Source organism: Sitophilus oryzae, unplaced genomic scaffold (genome assembly GCF_002938485.1).
Source record: "Sitophilus oryzae breed Bouriz unplaced genomic scaffold, Soryzae_2.0 scaffold_1009_pilon_pilon, whole genome shotgun sequence".
NCBI lineage: Eukaryota > Metazoa > Arthropoda > Insecta > Coleoptera > Curculionidae > Sitophilus > Sitophilus oryzae.
Genome location: NW_022145626.1, coordinates 592,558 through 609,218, shown reverse-complemented (window position 1 = coordinate 609,218; position 16,661 = coordinate 592,558). Strand labels below are relative to the sequence as shown.

Genomic DNA, 16,661 nt, shown 5'->3' with positions numbered 1-16,661 from the left:
CTGCTTCATGAATTTTTCGAGTGTAATGGCATAACCAACGACTAATTTTATCTTTTCGATGGTACATTGTTAAAACTTCTTCTATTATATGGAGTGAACAACAATGATTGAAATACTGTGTTAGTAATACTGTGTTAAGAGGATTTTAGTGTTAGTGATGGATACTGATTACAAGTTTTGACTTCGTTTTTTTGCGAAATCGACATATTTTTTAATGTAAAATATTACTATTTTTCGTACAACTATAATAGGTTTCAACATTGGAAAGGAAAATTCGTTCTTGATTTTATTAGTTTTTCGCGTTTTATGTATGTTTGGTATGTTTGAGTTTTTGTTGTTGTTTGTATTAAGTTTATGTTGTTCGGGAGACTTTTAATACTGTAGCGAAGGTATGAATCTTAAGAGTCCATTTCACTAGTCCGAAAAATAAGCGTTCGGCATTTAACGTTTTATGGAAAACTGGCTAGGTATTTTTACACAAATGAAGAAGGCAATTAAAGATAAAGGATTATACTGTATCCGTATTGTAGCACATTTTTAGACAACTTCTCTATTTTTAATATTTTGATGGTCAAACATCAACAAACTATTCCTTAGGTTTGGACTAAATTTTCTCGAAAATAAAGACACAATATTTAAAATTCCGTTACAATACGGAAATAGATTGAAGTTTTGTGATTACAGTGATTATAATTTATATGGTTTTGTAACAAATTGCTCGCTATTTTATAGCAAATGCTGAAGCTCTGCAAACCTTAATCAAGCCTTAATCAAAGCACTTGTGTTTGAAATTTTGGGTGTGGCTTAACACGACAGGATCGGCCTAAGCCTTAAGCAGATTTCTGAAATATTATAATATATATATTTCCTTCGGCCACATACCCGCTTTACCCAACCCCTGAGAGCGACCCGAAAGTACAGCGTAATAGACTCTTAATAATATTCATTACTGGTCCAAAACAAATCCGAAATGGAAGTGACCTAAGAGGCCTAAAAGAGCATATTATTGGGCTTTTAATTCTTATTCAACTGAATAGAATGAACTATCCACAATCTCTGATAAACGATTGGTCAACTTTATTAGAGGGTGTGCTCCTTAAAATTCGACAACAAATACTACTTCAGGATGATTTACGTGATGAATAAAGCTACTTCAGGATGAAATTAGCATGAAAATAAAACGTTTTAATATTTTGACACTTCCTAAATAAGAAATATCAAAAAATATTAATGAAATACATATATAAAAATCTGCTGCCGTCTAGTCCTTTTTGTTTCTTAGCCTACTATTATAATTTTTAGACGATTATAGGCTTAGATGGCAGCCTAATTTCAATTTCTTGCCTATTATCTCCCGTTATAGATCAGATAGAAAGTTGCGGTTTAGGCGCTGTTTTTCTGAAAATGTTTTACTGCCTTTAGCTCTGCAAAATGAAACAGCCTGGTATTTAATTTTTTTATGCAAACGCGCAATGTCTCTTATTTATATGTGAAACAGCGCTCTCTAGCCACCACTACCAAATCTATGAAGAAAACGTTGTACTGCAGATTATGAAGCTTTTTTAAACGAACGTTTGTTTAATCCCGTTTGTTTAATTCCGTTGAACCGAACAAGAGTTAGGTATCTTAATTTTAATAAGATCAAGTTTATCCTTCCTCCACCACTTTTTTTATGAGAAAAAATCACAATTTATTACTTTTCGAGAATTTTGTACTCTGACTGTGTAAAAAGAATCATAGCCTTGCATTTATTTTTTTATGAAAACGTGCAGTATCTCTTATTATATACCTGACGATGAGGATCCTGAAAGCTAAAAAAATAGCAGAGGGAACCTGGACAAGGGAGAACCCTGCTAAGAAATATAGGGCAAAGAGAGGAGGGAAAACGGACAAACCCGGACCGTCAACCAGCTCCACTCCAGCCAAGAAAAAGGAGGAAAGTACGGGCAAAAAAAGACCGCACTCGGACTCCTCTACACCCCCTGTGGCCAGTCTGAGGAAGAAACCCAGGAGCACGGAAGTGCAGACTGGTGTTTCTTACAGTGACGCCTCAAGGGAACTTAGGATGGCGGTGATTTCCAGACGCCATCCCGAGACAACACTGAGTCAGGAGCAAGCGGACCTGATTCAAAGCGAGGCTGTTGGCGGCATTGACTGAAAACTCCTTCAGGGAGCCAGAATCCGCCGCAGTTTGAGGGAACCAGGTACGTGGGAGGGATTCTTTGGATCTCATGTGCCAACGACCTCACCAAAGCATGGCTGCAGCATACTGTAGCCGGCTTAAACAATCTCTGGGAAGGGGCGGACTTGACTACGGTCAACTCTAAGGACCTTCTTAAGAGACCAAAAGTCCTCGTCTGGATACCAGAGACAGTCGAGGAAAGTGAAGTCAGTACCTGGCTTGGGCGTCAAAACCCTAGCCTGAATGTGGGAGACTGGCTTACACTAAGCAGGAAGGTGGAGAAGAATGGCCAAACCATCGCCTTCTCCATCGACTTAGCGTCTTTTAGTGCCCTTGAGCAGACCCAGTTCTAGGCTTACTATAAGCTCGGACGGGTCTTCTTCCGGGCACTGAAGGGCGCTGAGTCTCGAAATGAGGGTCGTCCAGGCGAACCTGCACCACAGTAGGGCAGCTACGGCTGTCCTCTGTAAGGTAATGGAGACCTGTGACATTGCCTTGATACAAGAACCCTGGATAAACCAGGGTCAAATAAAAGACCTCAAGGGAGTCGGGGTGGAACTTATATACAGTAGAACCTCTGACAGACCTAGGACCTGCATACTAATTAAAACACACATAAAAGTACTGCCCTTACTAAAATTCTGTAACAATGATCTGACAGCGGTACACATAAAAACGAACGGAGAAGGGCCGAAGGACATTATAATCGGATCGGCTTATCTTCCTTTCGATGACCCTGATCCACCACCACCAGAGACTGTGGAAGAGCTAGTGAGGTACTGCAGAGGAAATGGATCTCAGTTGATCATTGGCTCGGACGCAAATCCGCACCACACTCTCTGGGGAAGCACAGACACAAACCCTAGAGGCGAAGCTCTGCTGCAATTCTTTATGGCAAATAATTTAGACGTAATGAATAAAGGTAACAGGCCTACTTTTGTGACCACACAAAGGCAGGAAGTTATAGATCTAACATTAGCCACCACTTTTGTTAGCAATTTCATAAAAAACTGGAGTGTGTCAGAGGAGGAGAGTTGCTCGGACCACAAACACATAAGGTTTGAAATCTCGGGAATACAAAGGACCGTAGAAACCTACCGTGATCCTCGGAATGCAAATTGGGAAGCCTTTGGGGCAGACCTAACTAGCAAACTGACGAGTATCAAATCAATGGTAAGGAATGCGACTGAGGTGGAACTGGTCGCGGAGCAATTGACTGACGCGATCAGATCTTCTTTTGAGGAAAACTGCCCCCAGACTGTCAGAAGCCACAAACGGGCAACACCCTGGTGGACCGTCCAGCTAGAGGCAAGGAGAAGGCAGGTAAGGAAAAACTGGAATAGGGCAAAAAGACCCGGCGATTGGGGGGAATATAAGACCTCTTTGACCGAATATAACAAGGAACTGAAGAGAGCAAAGAGATGATCTTGGAGGAGGTACTGCGAGGGCATTGATAGTACCTCAGAATGTGCCAGACCTCAATTAACTCTCTTGTAACTAGTGCAGGAGAATACACATCCACTGGGAAAGAAACGCTGACCGAACTCTTTCGGGTACACTTTCCCAGATCAACAGCCTTGGAGCAATCCCCAGAAACCTGGAAGAATAGTGGACTTGAGAACTTCACGAGAAGAGCCTCAAGGGAAGACTGGCAGGTTTCAAAAAGGGTGATTGACCAATCAAAGGTAAAATGGGCTATAAGCTCATTTGAGCCATACAAATCACCGGGACCGGACGGTATTTGTCCAATAATGCTCCAGCAAGGACCAGACCTACTGACGAGTAAACTTTGCACACTACTAAGAGCTAGTCTGGCCTTAGGATATATACCGAGAATTTGGAGGCTGACGCTTTTATACCCAAGAATGGGCGTCTAGACTATTCTACGGCGAAGGCCTTTAGGCCCATCAGTCTTATGTCGTTTGTACTAAAGACTCTTGAGAAACTAATGGACAGGTATGTTAGGGATGAGGTAATGGGAAAAAGACCATTTCACCAAGACCAGCATGCCTACACAGCACGACGATCAACCGAATCCACACTCCATCAGCTAGTAAGCAAAGTGGAGTCGACGTTCGAAACAAGAGAAGTGCTTTTAGGGGCATTCCTTGACATAGAAGGGGCGTTTGATAACACCTCATTTCAATCACTGACGAGAAAAAGAAACCTCGGATTAGAGGAGACCTGCTGCAGGTGGATAGACTGCATGCTCAAAAGTCGAGTGGCATATACCACCCTCCTAAATGAGACTGTTGCAGTCCGGGTGGCGGGAGGATGCCCGCAGGGGGGTGTTCTCTCCCCTCTGCTGTGGAATCTCGTTATGGACGGACTGCTTAATAGTCTCAACAGGGCTGGTTTCAACACTCTGGGATATGCAGACGATTTGGTCGTGTTAGTGAGAGGTAAGTTTAACACAACAGTAAGGGAGCGAATGCAAAGGGCCTTGAAGATTGTGGAATTATGGGTGACACGGGAGGGACTAAATGTAGTCCTACAAAGACCTAATAATCCTCTTCACCAAGCGCAGAATACTTGAGGGACTAGGCCCTCTGAGACTCTGCGGCGATGAGATTGCTCTCTCGGGGGAGGTCAAGTATCTAGGAATCACGCTTGATACCAAACTGACCTGGAACCGACATTTGGAAAATGTCACAAGGAGGGCGGTGACTACACTAGCGGTAGTCAGACGCTTTCATGGAAAAATCTGGGGCCTTAGACCACAGATGGTGCACTGGCTGTACACTGGAGTAGTGAGGCCTTCAGTAACATATGCATCCTTGGTATGGTGGCCTAAGGTAATGCAACAAACAACAATGCTCAGCCTCAGCAAGGTGCAAAGACTTGCTTGTCTGAGCATAACAGGGGCCATGAAATCAACGCTCACTGCATCAATGGAGGCGCTTCTGGACCTTCCGCCTCTTCACATAGTGATCTAGGCGGAGGCAAGAATGGGACTTTATCAACAACAAAGTGTCTTGGGAAATAGGACAGAAACAGGACACTCAAAGATGGGAAATCCTATTGAGGGACCTCTACTCCAAATGAGATCGGACCAAATGACCCCTCTTTATCACTACCACAAACCATTCGAGGTAAACAAAATGGATCGAGGAATGTGGACAGATATAACATTCCTTCAGGATGGACTAACCTGGTATACAGACGGGTCAAAGACCGCTGAAGGAACAGGAGCTGGAGTATTTGGGGAAAGACCAAGGGCAAGTTTATCATTTTCCTTGGGTAAACACTCAACCGTATTCCAGACAGAAATCTTCGCCATTCTACAATGTGCGAGAGAAAACAATAGAAGAGCTTATTCAGATAAGCTCATCAATATATGCTCAGACAGTCAGGCGGCACTTGGAGCGCTTATGAGCCCAAAGGTATCGTCGAGACTCGTCTGGGAATGCCTAGGTGAACTGGAAGCTATGGCTCGACGGAACAGAATTAAATTATTCTAGGTGCCGGGCCACAGCGGCATCCAAGGCAACGAAAAAGCCGATGAGCTAGCTAGGCAAGGATCATCGGCATCTTATCTTGGTCCAGAGCCAGTACTGGGAATACCCAAATGTATGGCCCGTAGTGCACTAAAACTCTGGATCAGGAAAAAGCAGAATGTCCACTGGAGAAACCGACACGGGCACAGGCACAGCAAGGCTTTTATCCAAGGACCTAGCTCCAAAACCGCAAAAGAACTGCTAATGCTTAGCAGGAATAAATTGCGGATTACAACAGGCCTCTTGACAGGACATATGGCTGTCAAGTGTTACCTGAACAAGCTCAATCTGTATCAAGGAAGTCTTTGCTGCAGACTCTATATATATATATATATATATATATATATATATATATATATATATATACTGGACTATATTATATATTCTGGATTGCCAACTAAGGACGAAACTGCATATCCAAGAGAAATCGCTTGAAATTATTTTGAAGTTCGAAAAATGTTCGCATCTGTTATGGCTAATCAAAGAGCGGTATTTATCTAAAAAACATGTAGGTGAAAATGTATTTTAAATATTACTATTGTAACCGAAGAAAATATTGTGATTTTTCTGGTGAAACATATTTCGATCTATTATTAAAAAAAGTGGTGGAAGAAGGATAAAATAAAGATTGGTTTAACGGAATTTAACAAACTAGGGCTCGTTTAAAAATGCGTTTCTTCCATCATAATCGGCGGTATAAACTTTGTTTTCATAGATTTTGTAGTGGTAGCTAGAGAATTCTGTTTCACATCATCAGGTATATAATAAGAGATACTGCACGTTTTCATAAAAAAATAAATGCAAGGCTATGATTCTTTTTACACAGTCAGAGTACAAAATTCTCGAAAATTAATAAATTGTGATTTTTTCTCATAAAAAAAGTGGTGGAGGAAGGATAAACTTGATCTTATTAAAATTAAGATACCTAACTCTTGTTCGGTTCAACGGAATTAAACAAACTAGGGTTCGTTTAAAAAAGCTTCATAATCTGCAGTACAACGTTTTCTTCATAGATTTGGTAGTGGTAGCTAGAGAGCGCTGTTTCACATATAAATAAGAGACATTGCGCGTTTGCATAAAAAATTAAATACCAGGCTGTTTCATTTTGCAGAGCTAAAGGCAGTAAAACATTTTCAAAAAAACAGCGCCTAAACCGCAACTTTCTATCTGATCTATAACGGGAGATAATAGGCAAGAAATTGAAATTAAGCTGCCATCTAAGCCATAATAGTCTAAAAATTATAATATTTGACTAAGAAACAAAAAGGGCTAGACGGCAGCAGATTTTTATATATGTATTTCATTAATATTTTGTGATATTTCTTATTTAGGAAGTGTCAAAATATGAAAACATTTTATTTTCATGCTAATTTCATCCTGAAGTAGCTTTATGCATCCCGTAAATCATCCTGAAGTAGTATTTGTTGTCGAATTTTAAGGAGCACACCCTCTAATAAAGTTGACCAATCGTTTATCAGAGATTGTGGATAGTTCATTCTATTCAGTTCAATAAGAACTAAAAGCCCAATAATATGCTCTTTTAGGCCTCTTAGGTCTCTTCCATTTCGGATTTGTTTTGGACCAGTAATGAATATTATTAAGAGTCTATTACGCTGTACTTTCGGGTCGCTCTCAGGGGTTGGGTAAAGCGGGTATGTGGCCGAAGGAAATATATATTATAATATTTGGTTTAACGGAATTTAACAAACTAGGGCTCGTTTAAAAATGCGTTTCTTCCATCATAATCGGCGGTATAAACTTTGTTTTCATAGATTTTGTAGTGGTAGCTAGAGAATTCGGTTTCACATTTTTTTTCCACAATAAGGGGCCGTCCTCTGCCGGAAACACTGCGACCTGTGAGGCCTATTGTGTTTGTCCCCTTTCTATATCTGCACCCATTCTCCTATCCCTGTGCCCTGCACTAACTTATGCAGGTCCTTGATAGGATAGTTCCTCCGGTTCTAGCCTAGCTTTCCCAAATAAAAAGTGTCGCTTGCGATCCAGAGCCTCGCAGTGACATATTATGTGCTCCGCTGTTTCAGGATCTTTAGCGCAAAGTCTGCAGCAAAGACTTCCTTGATACAGATTGAGCTTGTTCAGGTAACACTTGACAGCCATATGTCCTGTCAAGAGGACTGTTGTAATCCGCAATTTATTCCTGCTAAGCATTAGCAGTTCTTTTGCGGTTTTGGAGCTAGGTCCTTGGATAAAAGCCTTGCTGTGCCTGTGCCCGTGTCGGTTTCTCCAGTGGACATTCTGCTTTTTCCTGATCCAGAGTTTTAGTGCACTACGGGCCATACATTTGGGTATTCCCAGTACTGGCTCTGGACCAAGATAAGATGCCGATGATCCTTGCCTAGCTAGCTCATCGGCTTTTTCGTTGCCTTGGATGCCGCTGTGGCCCGGCACCTAGAATAATTTAATTCTGTTCCGTCGAGCCATAGCTTCCAGTTCACCTAGGCATTCCCAGACGAGTCTCGACGATACCTTTGGGCTCATAAGCGCTCCAAGTGCCGCCTGACTGTCTGAGCATATATTGATGAGCTTATCTGAATAAGCTCTTCTATTGTTTTCTCTCGCACATTGTAGAATGGCGAAGATTTCTGTCTGGAATACGGTTGAGTGTTTACCCAAGGAAAATGATAAACTTGCCCTTGGTCTTTCCCCAAATACTCCAGCTCCTGTTCCTTCAGCGGTCTTTGACCCGTCTGTATACCAGGTTAGTCCATCCTGAAGGAATGTTATATCTGTCCACATTCCTCGATCCATTTTGTTTACCTCGAATGGTTTGTGGTAGTGATAAAGAGGGGTCATTTGGTCCGATCTCATTTGGAGTAGAGGTCCCTCAATAGGATTTCCCATCTTTGAGTGTCCTGTTTCTGTCCTATTTCCCAAGACACTTTGTTGTTGATAAAGTCCCATTCTTGCCTCCGCCTAGATCACTATGTGAAGAGGCGGAAGGTCCAGAAGCGCCTCCATTGATGCAGTGAGCGTTGATTTCATGGCCCCTGTTATGCTCAGACAAGCAAGTCTTTGCACCTTGCTGAGGCTGAGCATTGTTGTTTGTTGCATTACCTTAGGCCACCATACCAAGGATGCATATGTTACTGAAGGCCTCACTACTCCAGTGTACAGCCAGTGCACCATCTGTGGTCTAAGGCCCCAGATTTTTCCATGAAAGCGTCTGACTACCGCTAGTGTAGTCACCGCCCTCCTTGTGACATTTTCCAAATGTCGGTTCCAGGTCAGTTTGGTATCAAGCGTGATTCCTAGATACTTGGCCTCCCCCGAGAGAGGAATCTCATCACCGCAGAGTCTTAGAGGGCCTAGTCCCTCAAGTATTCTGCGCTTGGTGAAGGGGATTATTACGGTTTTTGTAGGACTAATATTTAGTCCCTCCCGTGTCACCCATGATTCCACAATCTTCAAGGCCCTTTGCATTCGCTCCCTTACTGTTGTGTTAAACTTACCTCTGACTAACACGACCAAATCGTCTGCATATCCCAGAGTGTTGACACCAGCCCTGTTGAGACTATTGAGCCGTCCGTCCATAACGAGATTCCACAGCAGAGGGGAGAGAACTCCCCTTTGCGGGCATCCTCCCGCCACCCGGACTGCAACAGTCTCATTTAGGAGGGTGGTATATGCCACTCGGCTTTTGAGCATGCAGTCTAACCACCTGCAGCAGGTCTCCTCTAATCCTTGTAGCTCTCGTCAGTGACTGAAATGAGGTGTTATCAAACGCCCCTTCTATGTCGAGGAATGCCCCTAAAAGCACTTCTCTTGTTTCGAACGTCGACTCCACTTTGCTTACTAGCTGATAGAGTGCCGATTCGGTTGATCGTCCTGCTGTATAGGTATGCTGGTCTTGGTGAAATGGTCTTTTCCCATTATTTCATCCCTAACATACCTGTTCATTAGTTTCTCAAGAGCCTTTAGTACGAACGACATAAGACTGATGGGCCTAAAAGCCTTTGCCGTAGAATAGTCCAGACGCCCATTCTTGGGTAGAAAAGCTACCCTGGTCAGCCTCCAAATTCTCGGTATATATCCTAAGGCCAGACTAGCTCTTAGTAGTGTGCAAAGTTTGCTCGTCAGTAGGTCTGGTCCTTTCTGGAGCATTATTGGACAAATACCGTCCGGTCCCGGTGATTTGTATGGCTCAAACGAGCTTATAGCCTATTTTATCTTTGATTGGTCAATCACCCTTTTTGAAACCTGCCAGTCTTCCCTTGAGGCTCTTCTCGTGAAGTTCTCAAGTCCACTACTCTTCCAGGTTTCTGGGGATTGCTCCAAGGCTATTGATCTGGGAAAGTGTACCCGAAAGAGTTCGGTTAGCGTCTCTTTCCCAGTGGATGTGTATTCTCCTACACTAGTTACAAGAGAGTTAATTGAGGTCTGAGAGTCCTTAGAGAGTATTTTTTGAAGTCTGGCACATTCTGAGGTACTATCAATGCCCTCGCAGCAACGTAGTACTATCAATGCCTCGACTGCAAACCGACACTACCGACTGCAACCCCACTAAATCCCAGATTTTCTTTCTCACTAGTCAGTCGAGACATATGTATATATATATATATATATATATATATATATATATATATATATGGGCATATATATATATATATATATATATATATATATATATATATATATATATAATATATATATATATATATATATATATATATATATATATATATATATATATATATATATATATATATAGGCATATATATATATATATATATATATATATATATATATATATATATATATATATATATATATATATATATATATATATATATATATATATATATATATATATATATATATATATATATATATATATATATATATATATATATATATATATATATATATATATATATATATATATATATATATATATATATATATATATATATATATATATATATATATATATATATATATATATATATATATTGGAAAATCTGAATCTGAAAATCTGGATTTAGTGGGGTTGCAGTCGGTAGTGTCGGTTTGCAGTCGGTAGTTGCAGTCGGTTTTGTCGTAATGTACCACGTTAAGTAAGTCTTATTCTTAACTTTTATAACAGCAATTGTCTAACTTATATTTCCATTTTAGTGTCCTGAGGAAGGAATAAATAAATTCCGAAAGCTTGACAATTAACAAAGTGTATTAATTCTTTGTCAAACCCTTCCGACTGCAACCCCACTAAATCCCAGATTTTCTATACCCTATACCCTATATATATATATATATATATATATATATATATATATATATATATATATATATATATATATATATATATATATATATATATAAAACCGGATATGTAAAAAAAAAAATATATATATAATTATATATATATAAAACCGGATATGTAAAAAAAAAATATATATATATAATCCGGAATATTGACAAGCTTTCAAACTTAACAATGGGTTAACGTGGGTTGAAAACGGAAAATAAAAGGCAATAGAATAATAAAAAACAATATAAAATAAATAATATGTATAAATATAATGTAATAGAAACAATCAAATCCTTTCTCCGGAAGATGGATCGGAAATGGTAGAGCAGTATAATGGTCAGTGAGGTTCCTGGACCTGTCGCCGAGGGGTGGGGGTGGGGGCATTACTTGGCGTCATTTGTAAAAGTGAAATCAACACATCTCAGCATTTACAATAAAGAGTACAACATGCATTCCGAAGTATAAGAAGAAACAGGTCCAGTTCAAAAAGCTATAAATAAAATTGAACAAAAAATAAATTTGCGCAACAGGTAGGGTGGTAACCCTTTCGAACATTAGAAACTAGTTTGTAGAAGTTAATATATTCATAATAACTACGATTATTGTTATGCAAATTTTTAGATCGTACACTGAGATTTCAAATTCACAATAAAAAATGTTAAAAAATATATCTTTAAATTGGTGATCTGGATAATACTTATTTGGATCTTTCAATTGGCTCAGTTTTCCTTATTCAATAATTAACATTGATCAATATTGTTGCGATAAATATAATCAGAGTAAATAATTTAAAAAAACAGAGTCGGATTTAAATTATTTTAATTAATAATTAAATAGATTTGTTGCTGTTAAGATACCCAAAACAAACAAAAAAAGTATAAAGTGTGGCATGTCATTGTACTCAGGAGACCGATTTCTTTCAAAACCTATAAAAAATGCAGGTTCGTATTTAAAAAAATTAAGTTGGTCTCTGTATCTCACAAATTATCAGCTAGTTTGAAAATCTAAAAATCCCATCAGATAGCCCTGATAAAGTGGCTATGAGAATTTGCTAGTTTTTTGATTTTGTAAAAAGTAACGACAGGAAAAAATAAAATTGATTTCAAAAAATTTGTTATTTCCAAAAAACGCAGCAATCTTTGATATTTTTAAAACTTTTTTGATGGCATCTTGGTGAACAGCCCAAGGCGCAACATTGTCCAAATTTAACCATCTTCGTATGAATTCCGGTTTCCGAGATACCAATGCTCGTACCTCGAAATTGTAGCACCCTGTATAAAATTTCAGTGTCCTAAAATGACACTGTAAACATGCTTTAGATATGAACATGATACTTTTACTGACGTTAGAAGAAAAGTAAATTTATTATTTTTATAAGAAGCCATGATTTAGTGAAATGAATTTCTACCTAAAGCTCCAAAAAGCTGTCATCCGATGTCATATTTCTGTACGACAATTTACTTTTCTAACCCATCCTGAATAAGAAAACGGCTAAATCTCCTTTTCAATTGCCGTTCCTCGGGCATTTCTTCTTTCGTTTATTCAATTTCCGGTGTCCGAACAGATAAGGAAAATACTGCGATATATGAAAGCAAAATTTGATATAACATGTCAAACGTGAAGATAATTCCGAAACGTTGTGGATGTAGAGTGCTCGAAAATGGAACGAAGAATAATAATGTTCTTCGAATTTCTTTTGTATTACATTAAAAGTACGGGTTTCGTCAAGATGTATATTCTAAAAATAAGTAAAACAGAATATCTGTTTGACGAGACGTTCAAGATTGGAAAAGCGTAGAGAGACTAGGATTATTAAATAGCTTTTCCAACTTGAAGAGATGTCAAATTGTATATTTTAATTCCGAAAATTCTTTTTATTCCGAAACTAATGAAATATTTTGTCGCTTCTATTAAAACTAACTGACAAGATGGTTCTTCTGGTTAATAAAAAAAGTAAAAAATACAAAATAAAAATAATGTAAAGGGTGAACGAGAAAGTTAGCAACAAATATTATTTTTATTACTGAGTTAAGCCCCATACCCACACTTCGCTACTTCACTTCTTTCCTTCCTCGCGGCCCTTCGTCCAAAAATCATATATTTACTATAGGAAATTGTCGATTTTATGCGACTGTTCCTTCCTCCTTCGTCAAAACGCTCCTTCCCCGTACTGTCGGTTTTTGGACGAAGTAGCAAAGGAATTATCATGAACACAAAAAAATTAAAATATATATTAAATACATTAAAACAATATTAAACAAAGTACACGCTAGTAGTAGACGCTAGCGTACACGCAACAAATACATTAAAATATATAAAATATATAAATCGATCTTGGATTTCATTAGTTGATTTCTTGATTTGGCAGTACGTCTGTACAGGGTGTCTCATTTTCGTGTGTTTTGCAGGGTTTCTCGTTTATGAGTCGAGATACAAAGATGCGATTTTCACATTACGCTGATACTTTTTTATGAAACTAAAGATAATATATACAGATATGTCCTAGCTATAGCAAGTAGAACTATCACTGTAGAATGCAGTGACGTAACTATTTCTTCGTTGGAATCTGTCTTTTTTTAAATTGACTAAAACTTATATGTTTTTTTAAATACGATATTTTGTATATTATTTTATTTTCCTTGTTACGAGCTTTCTAAAATACTTATTTTTATAAACAGGGTAAAAATGCATTATTTAACTTTATTACATAGTCGGCCGGTTTAAATTAGGTAATCAAAACAATCAACTAATTTATTCGACGTAAAATGTTGGTTATTGGCATGTTATTTAAAAGCAGCACAAGTTCAGTTTCCGTGTAGTTTATCAAAATATCACTATGCAAAGCAAAAATATCTGGTAAAATTAAGTTAAATAAAATAAGAGCCGTTTAGCAGTTTAGCAGTACCTAAATAAATAAATATAGAGTATATTATAATTTTCGAAAGCTCATAACAAGGCAAATAAAATAAAAAATAATATATAGAGTGTCCTGTTTAAAAAAAAAGAACATAAGTTTGAGTCATTTTTCGAAATAGACAGCTCCCAACGAAGAACCACTTTCGTCACTGCCATTCTACCTGAAAAACGAGACACGGGCGGTGGGTAAGTACTCAATAGGTAGAACAAAACAAAATCTGGGTATCCGGTATATATACAAACGACCGCATAGTAAATACCCGGTATAATACCAGTAATATACGATTATATCTACAATATTTCTTATATATATATATATAGTTACATATATATATATATATATATATATATATATATATATATATATATATATATATATATATATATATATATTTATATATATATATATATATATATATATATATATATATATATATATATATATATATATATATATATATATATATATATATATATATATATATATATATATATATATATATATATATTGTAGCTATTATATATTGGAATATTTCTATTCCAGGTATTATACCGGGTATTTACTATACGCAGTCGTCGGAAACTCCTTTTATTAAAATTAGAATGTTCATCTAAATCTACAGGTCCAGATTTAGTTCAGGCCCAGATTTTATTTATCTACAAATTGGGTACTTACCCACCGCCCATCACTGACCCTTTTCACCTTTTCGATAAGTTATAAGATAATCGAGATACAAAGGTTATCGAAAAATGCAAAAATTTCTACTAATTAAAAAATAAAAAGTAAAAGAAAGAAATAAGAAATAACTTTGAACTAAGAAGGCTAGGATAAATATGTGTGTAGCATATTTAGTTTCATAATAAGTAGAACAATGATGTGAAAACAGCATCTTTATATTTCTACTCATAAACCAGAAACCCCATAAAACACACAAAAATGGGACATCCTGTACATCTAGCAATCGCCAGTCGATATAAAAATAATTCACACACAATAGTCTAAAAAATGGAAGAAAAAAACAATATTGTCTTCATATTTGTAAAAAAATGCATGTCCATATTTATGTAATCGTAGCGACAAAAATAAAAAAATAGAAATAGTCGACATGATGTCTTTACAAAAATATCTGAAGAAATGGGGATTGACATCATTAACGTTTAATTAGTGTGTCATATTTCATGGTTTCGATATAAATTACATAATAAACTTTACTCTATTGTTGACTCGCCTTGTACCTTCATACTGATATAGCTTGTACATGATACTGAAATATTCGGATTTATTAAAAAAATATATTATTAAAACTCAATTTTTATTTTTGACACGACAAAGAATTGCAGTTTTATAAAATAAAAATTATGCGCCTTTCGGATTTTTTTAAAATTTTAGAGGTTACTAGATATTTCGTACTAAACATGTAGCTGCTATATTAAAAATATTTTGTGGTGTGTTGTTGCATAATTGACTAATTTCCAAGCATCGAATGGACGAAGGAAGGAAGCGAAGGGACGAAGGAACGCGAGGAAGTAACGCGAGGAAGTAAGGCGAGGAAGGGACGAAGGAGCGAAGTGTGAGTATGGGGCTTTAGTGAAAAATGTTTCAGCAGATACATTGGACGTGAATTTGTATGAAAGTTTATTTGTACGAACTCAATAAATTCCAACAATCGTATTAACAAATTATATACTTTGGCATGCTGTGGTTATATTGTTTTCGATTATTTTTTCACAAGTTCGTACAAGCTTGTACGCAATTTGAATACGATCAACATGTGAGAGGTCATAATAAACTGAACTTCACTGGAATTATTTTATGAAAAATCTACCATATTCAATTTTAAATAACGATTTTAAGGATTAACACATGCAATTAATGAGAACTTATTATCTATAGATACTTACAAATATTTTTATATTATTTGCTTTATCTACAAATCACTAATTCTTGATAACCCTATTACGTAAATGTAATAACCGTTGTAAAATTATTTTTACCTTTATGCGAATGCAATGTATTAGATAAAGATTAAAAAGTGCAGGGGATTTTTCTCTCTAAACTTCATATCACAAAACAAATAACACATATCAGTGAAGTGCATTTTAAAATAAATAGAATATTAACTATAGTACATTCACTTAAGTGTTTGTAGTTAAAGTGTATATATTTGTTATAATAATATTTAATTATGGGTTTCTATTATTATAAAAGGTATGTTTAAATACAATATATTTTGCAATAATTTATTAACGTTAGCAGGAAGCAATAATTATTTGTGTAAAAGTATATACAGGGTGTCTTTGTGTAAAAGTATATACAGGGGGGAAAATTTAATAGACGATAGAATTTTTTTTCGCAAGAAGTAATCAAGATAGACAAAAAAGTAAGGAGACAAAAAAATAATATTTTTATTACTAAATCCAAAAATAATATTAAACTTCGAAAAAAGCAGTGGCGTGCCTATTTTTTCCTTGAAAATAATTTAACAGTAATGCCCCACCGCCGCCCCTGGCCATTACACTTAAATCTAATTACATCAAATTAAGTCCCATGGTAAGTATGATAAACGGGTCAAGTTATATCAAAATCGATTAAATAGTTTTTCAAATACCTTAATTCGTTTTTCTTTTTTAAGTAACTTTAACACCCTGTATCTCGAAAAAGAAGCTTTAAATCTTACAAGTTGATATGAACTTTTTGTTTTATTTTTGCAAGTTCTATCGTCTATTAAATTTTCCCTGTTAAAATCTGAGACACCCTATATACTTATTATCTCTAAGGTCTGATTTAGATTTTTTTCGG

The 16,661-nt window shown here is 36.7% G+C and overlaps 1 protein-coding gene across 5 annotated transcripts in view; it reads left to right on the top strand.

Annotated features, from left to right (window-relative positions):
- Positions 1 to 16,661, top strand: part of LOC115891936 (SH2 domain-containing protein 3C) — a 236,290-nt gene that overhangs the window by 131,399 nt on the left and 88,230 nt on the right. The window contains exon 1 of one of the 5 annotated variants that reach the window (XM_030912570.1): positions 16,013 to 16,070. The exons of the other annotated variants lie outside the window; for them this stretch is intronic. Within the exon in view, the coding sequence (XP_030768430.1) occupies positions 16,048 to 16,070 (23 nt within the window). The 5' untranslated portion in view covers positions 16,013 to 16,047. Of the gene's footprint in view, positions 1 to 16,012; positions 16,071 to 16,661 lie in introns of those variants that run through there. 5 annotated transcript variants of the gene reach the window in all.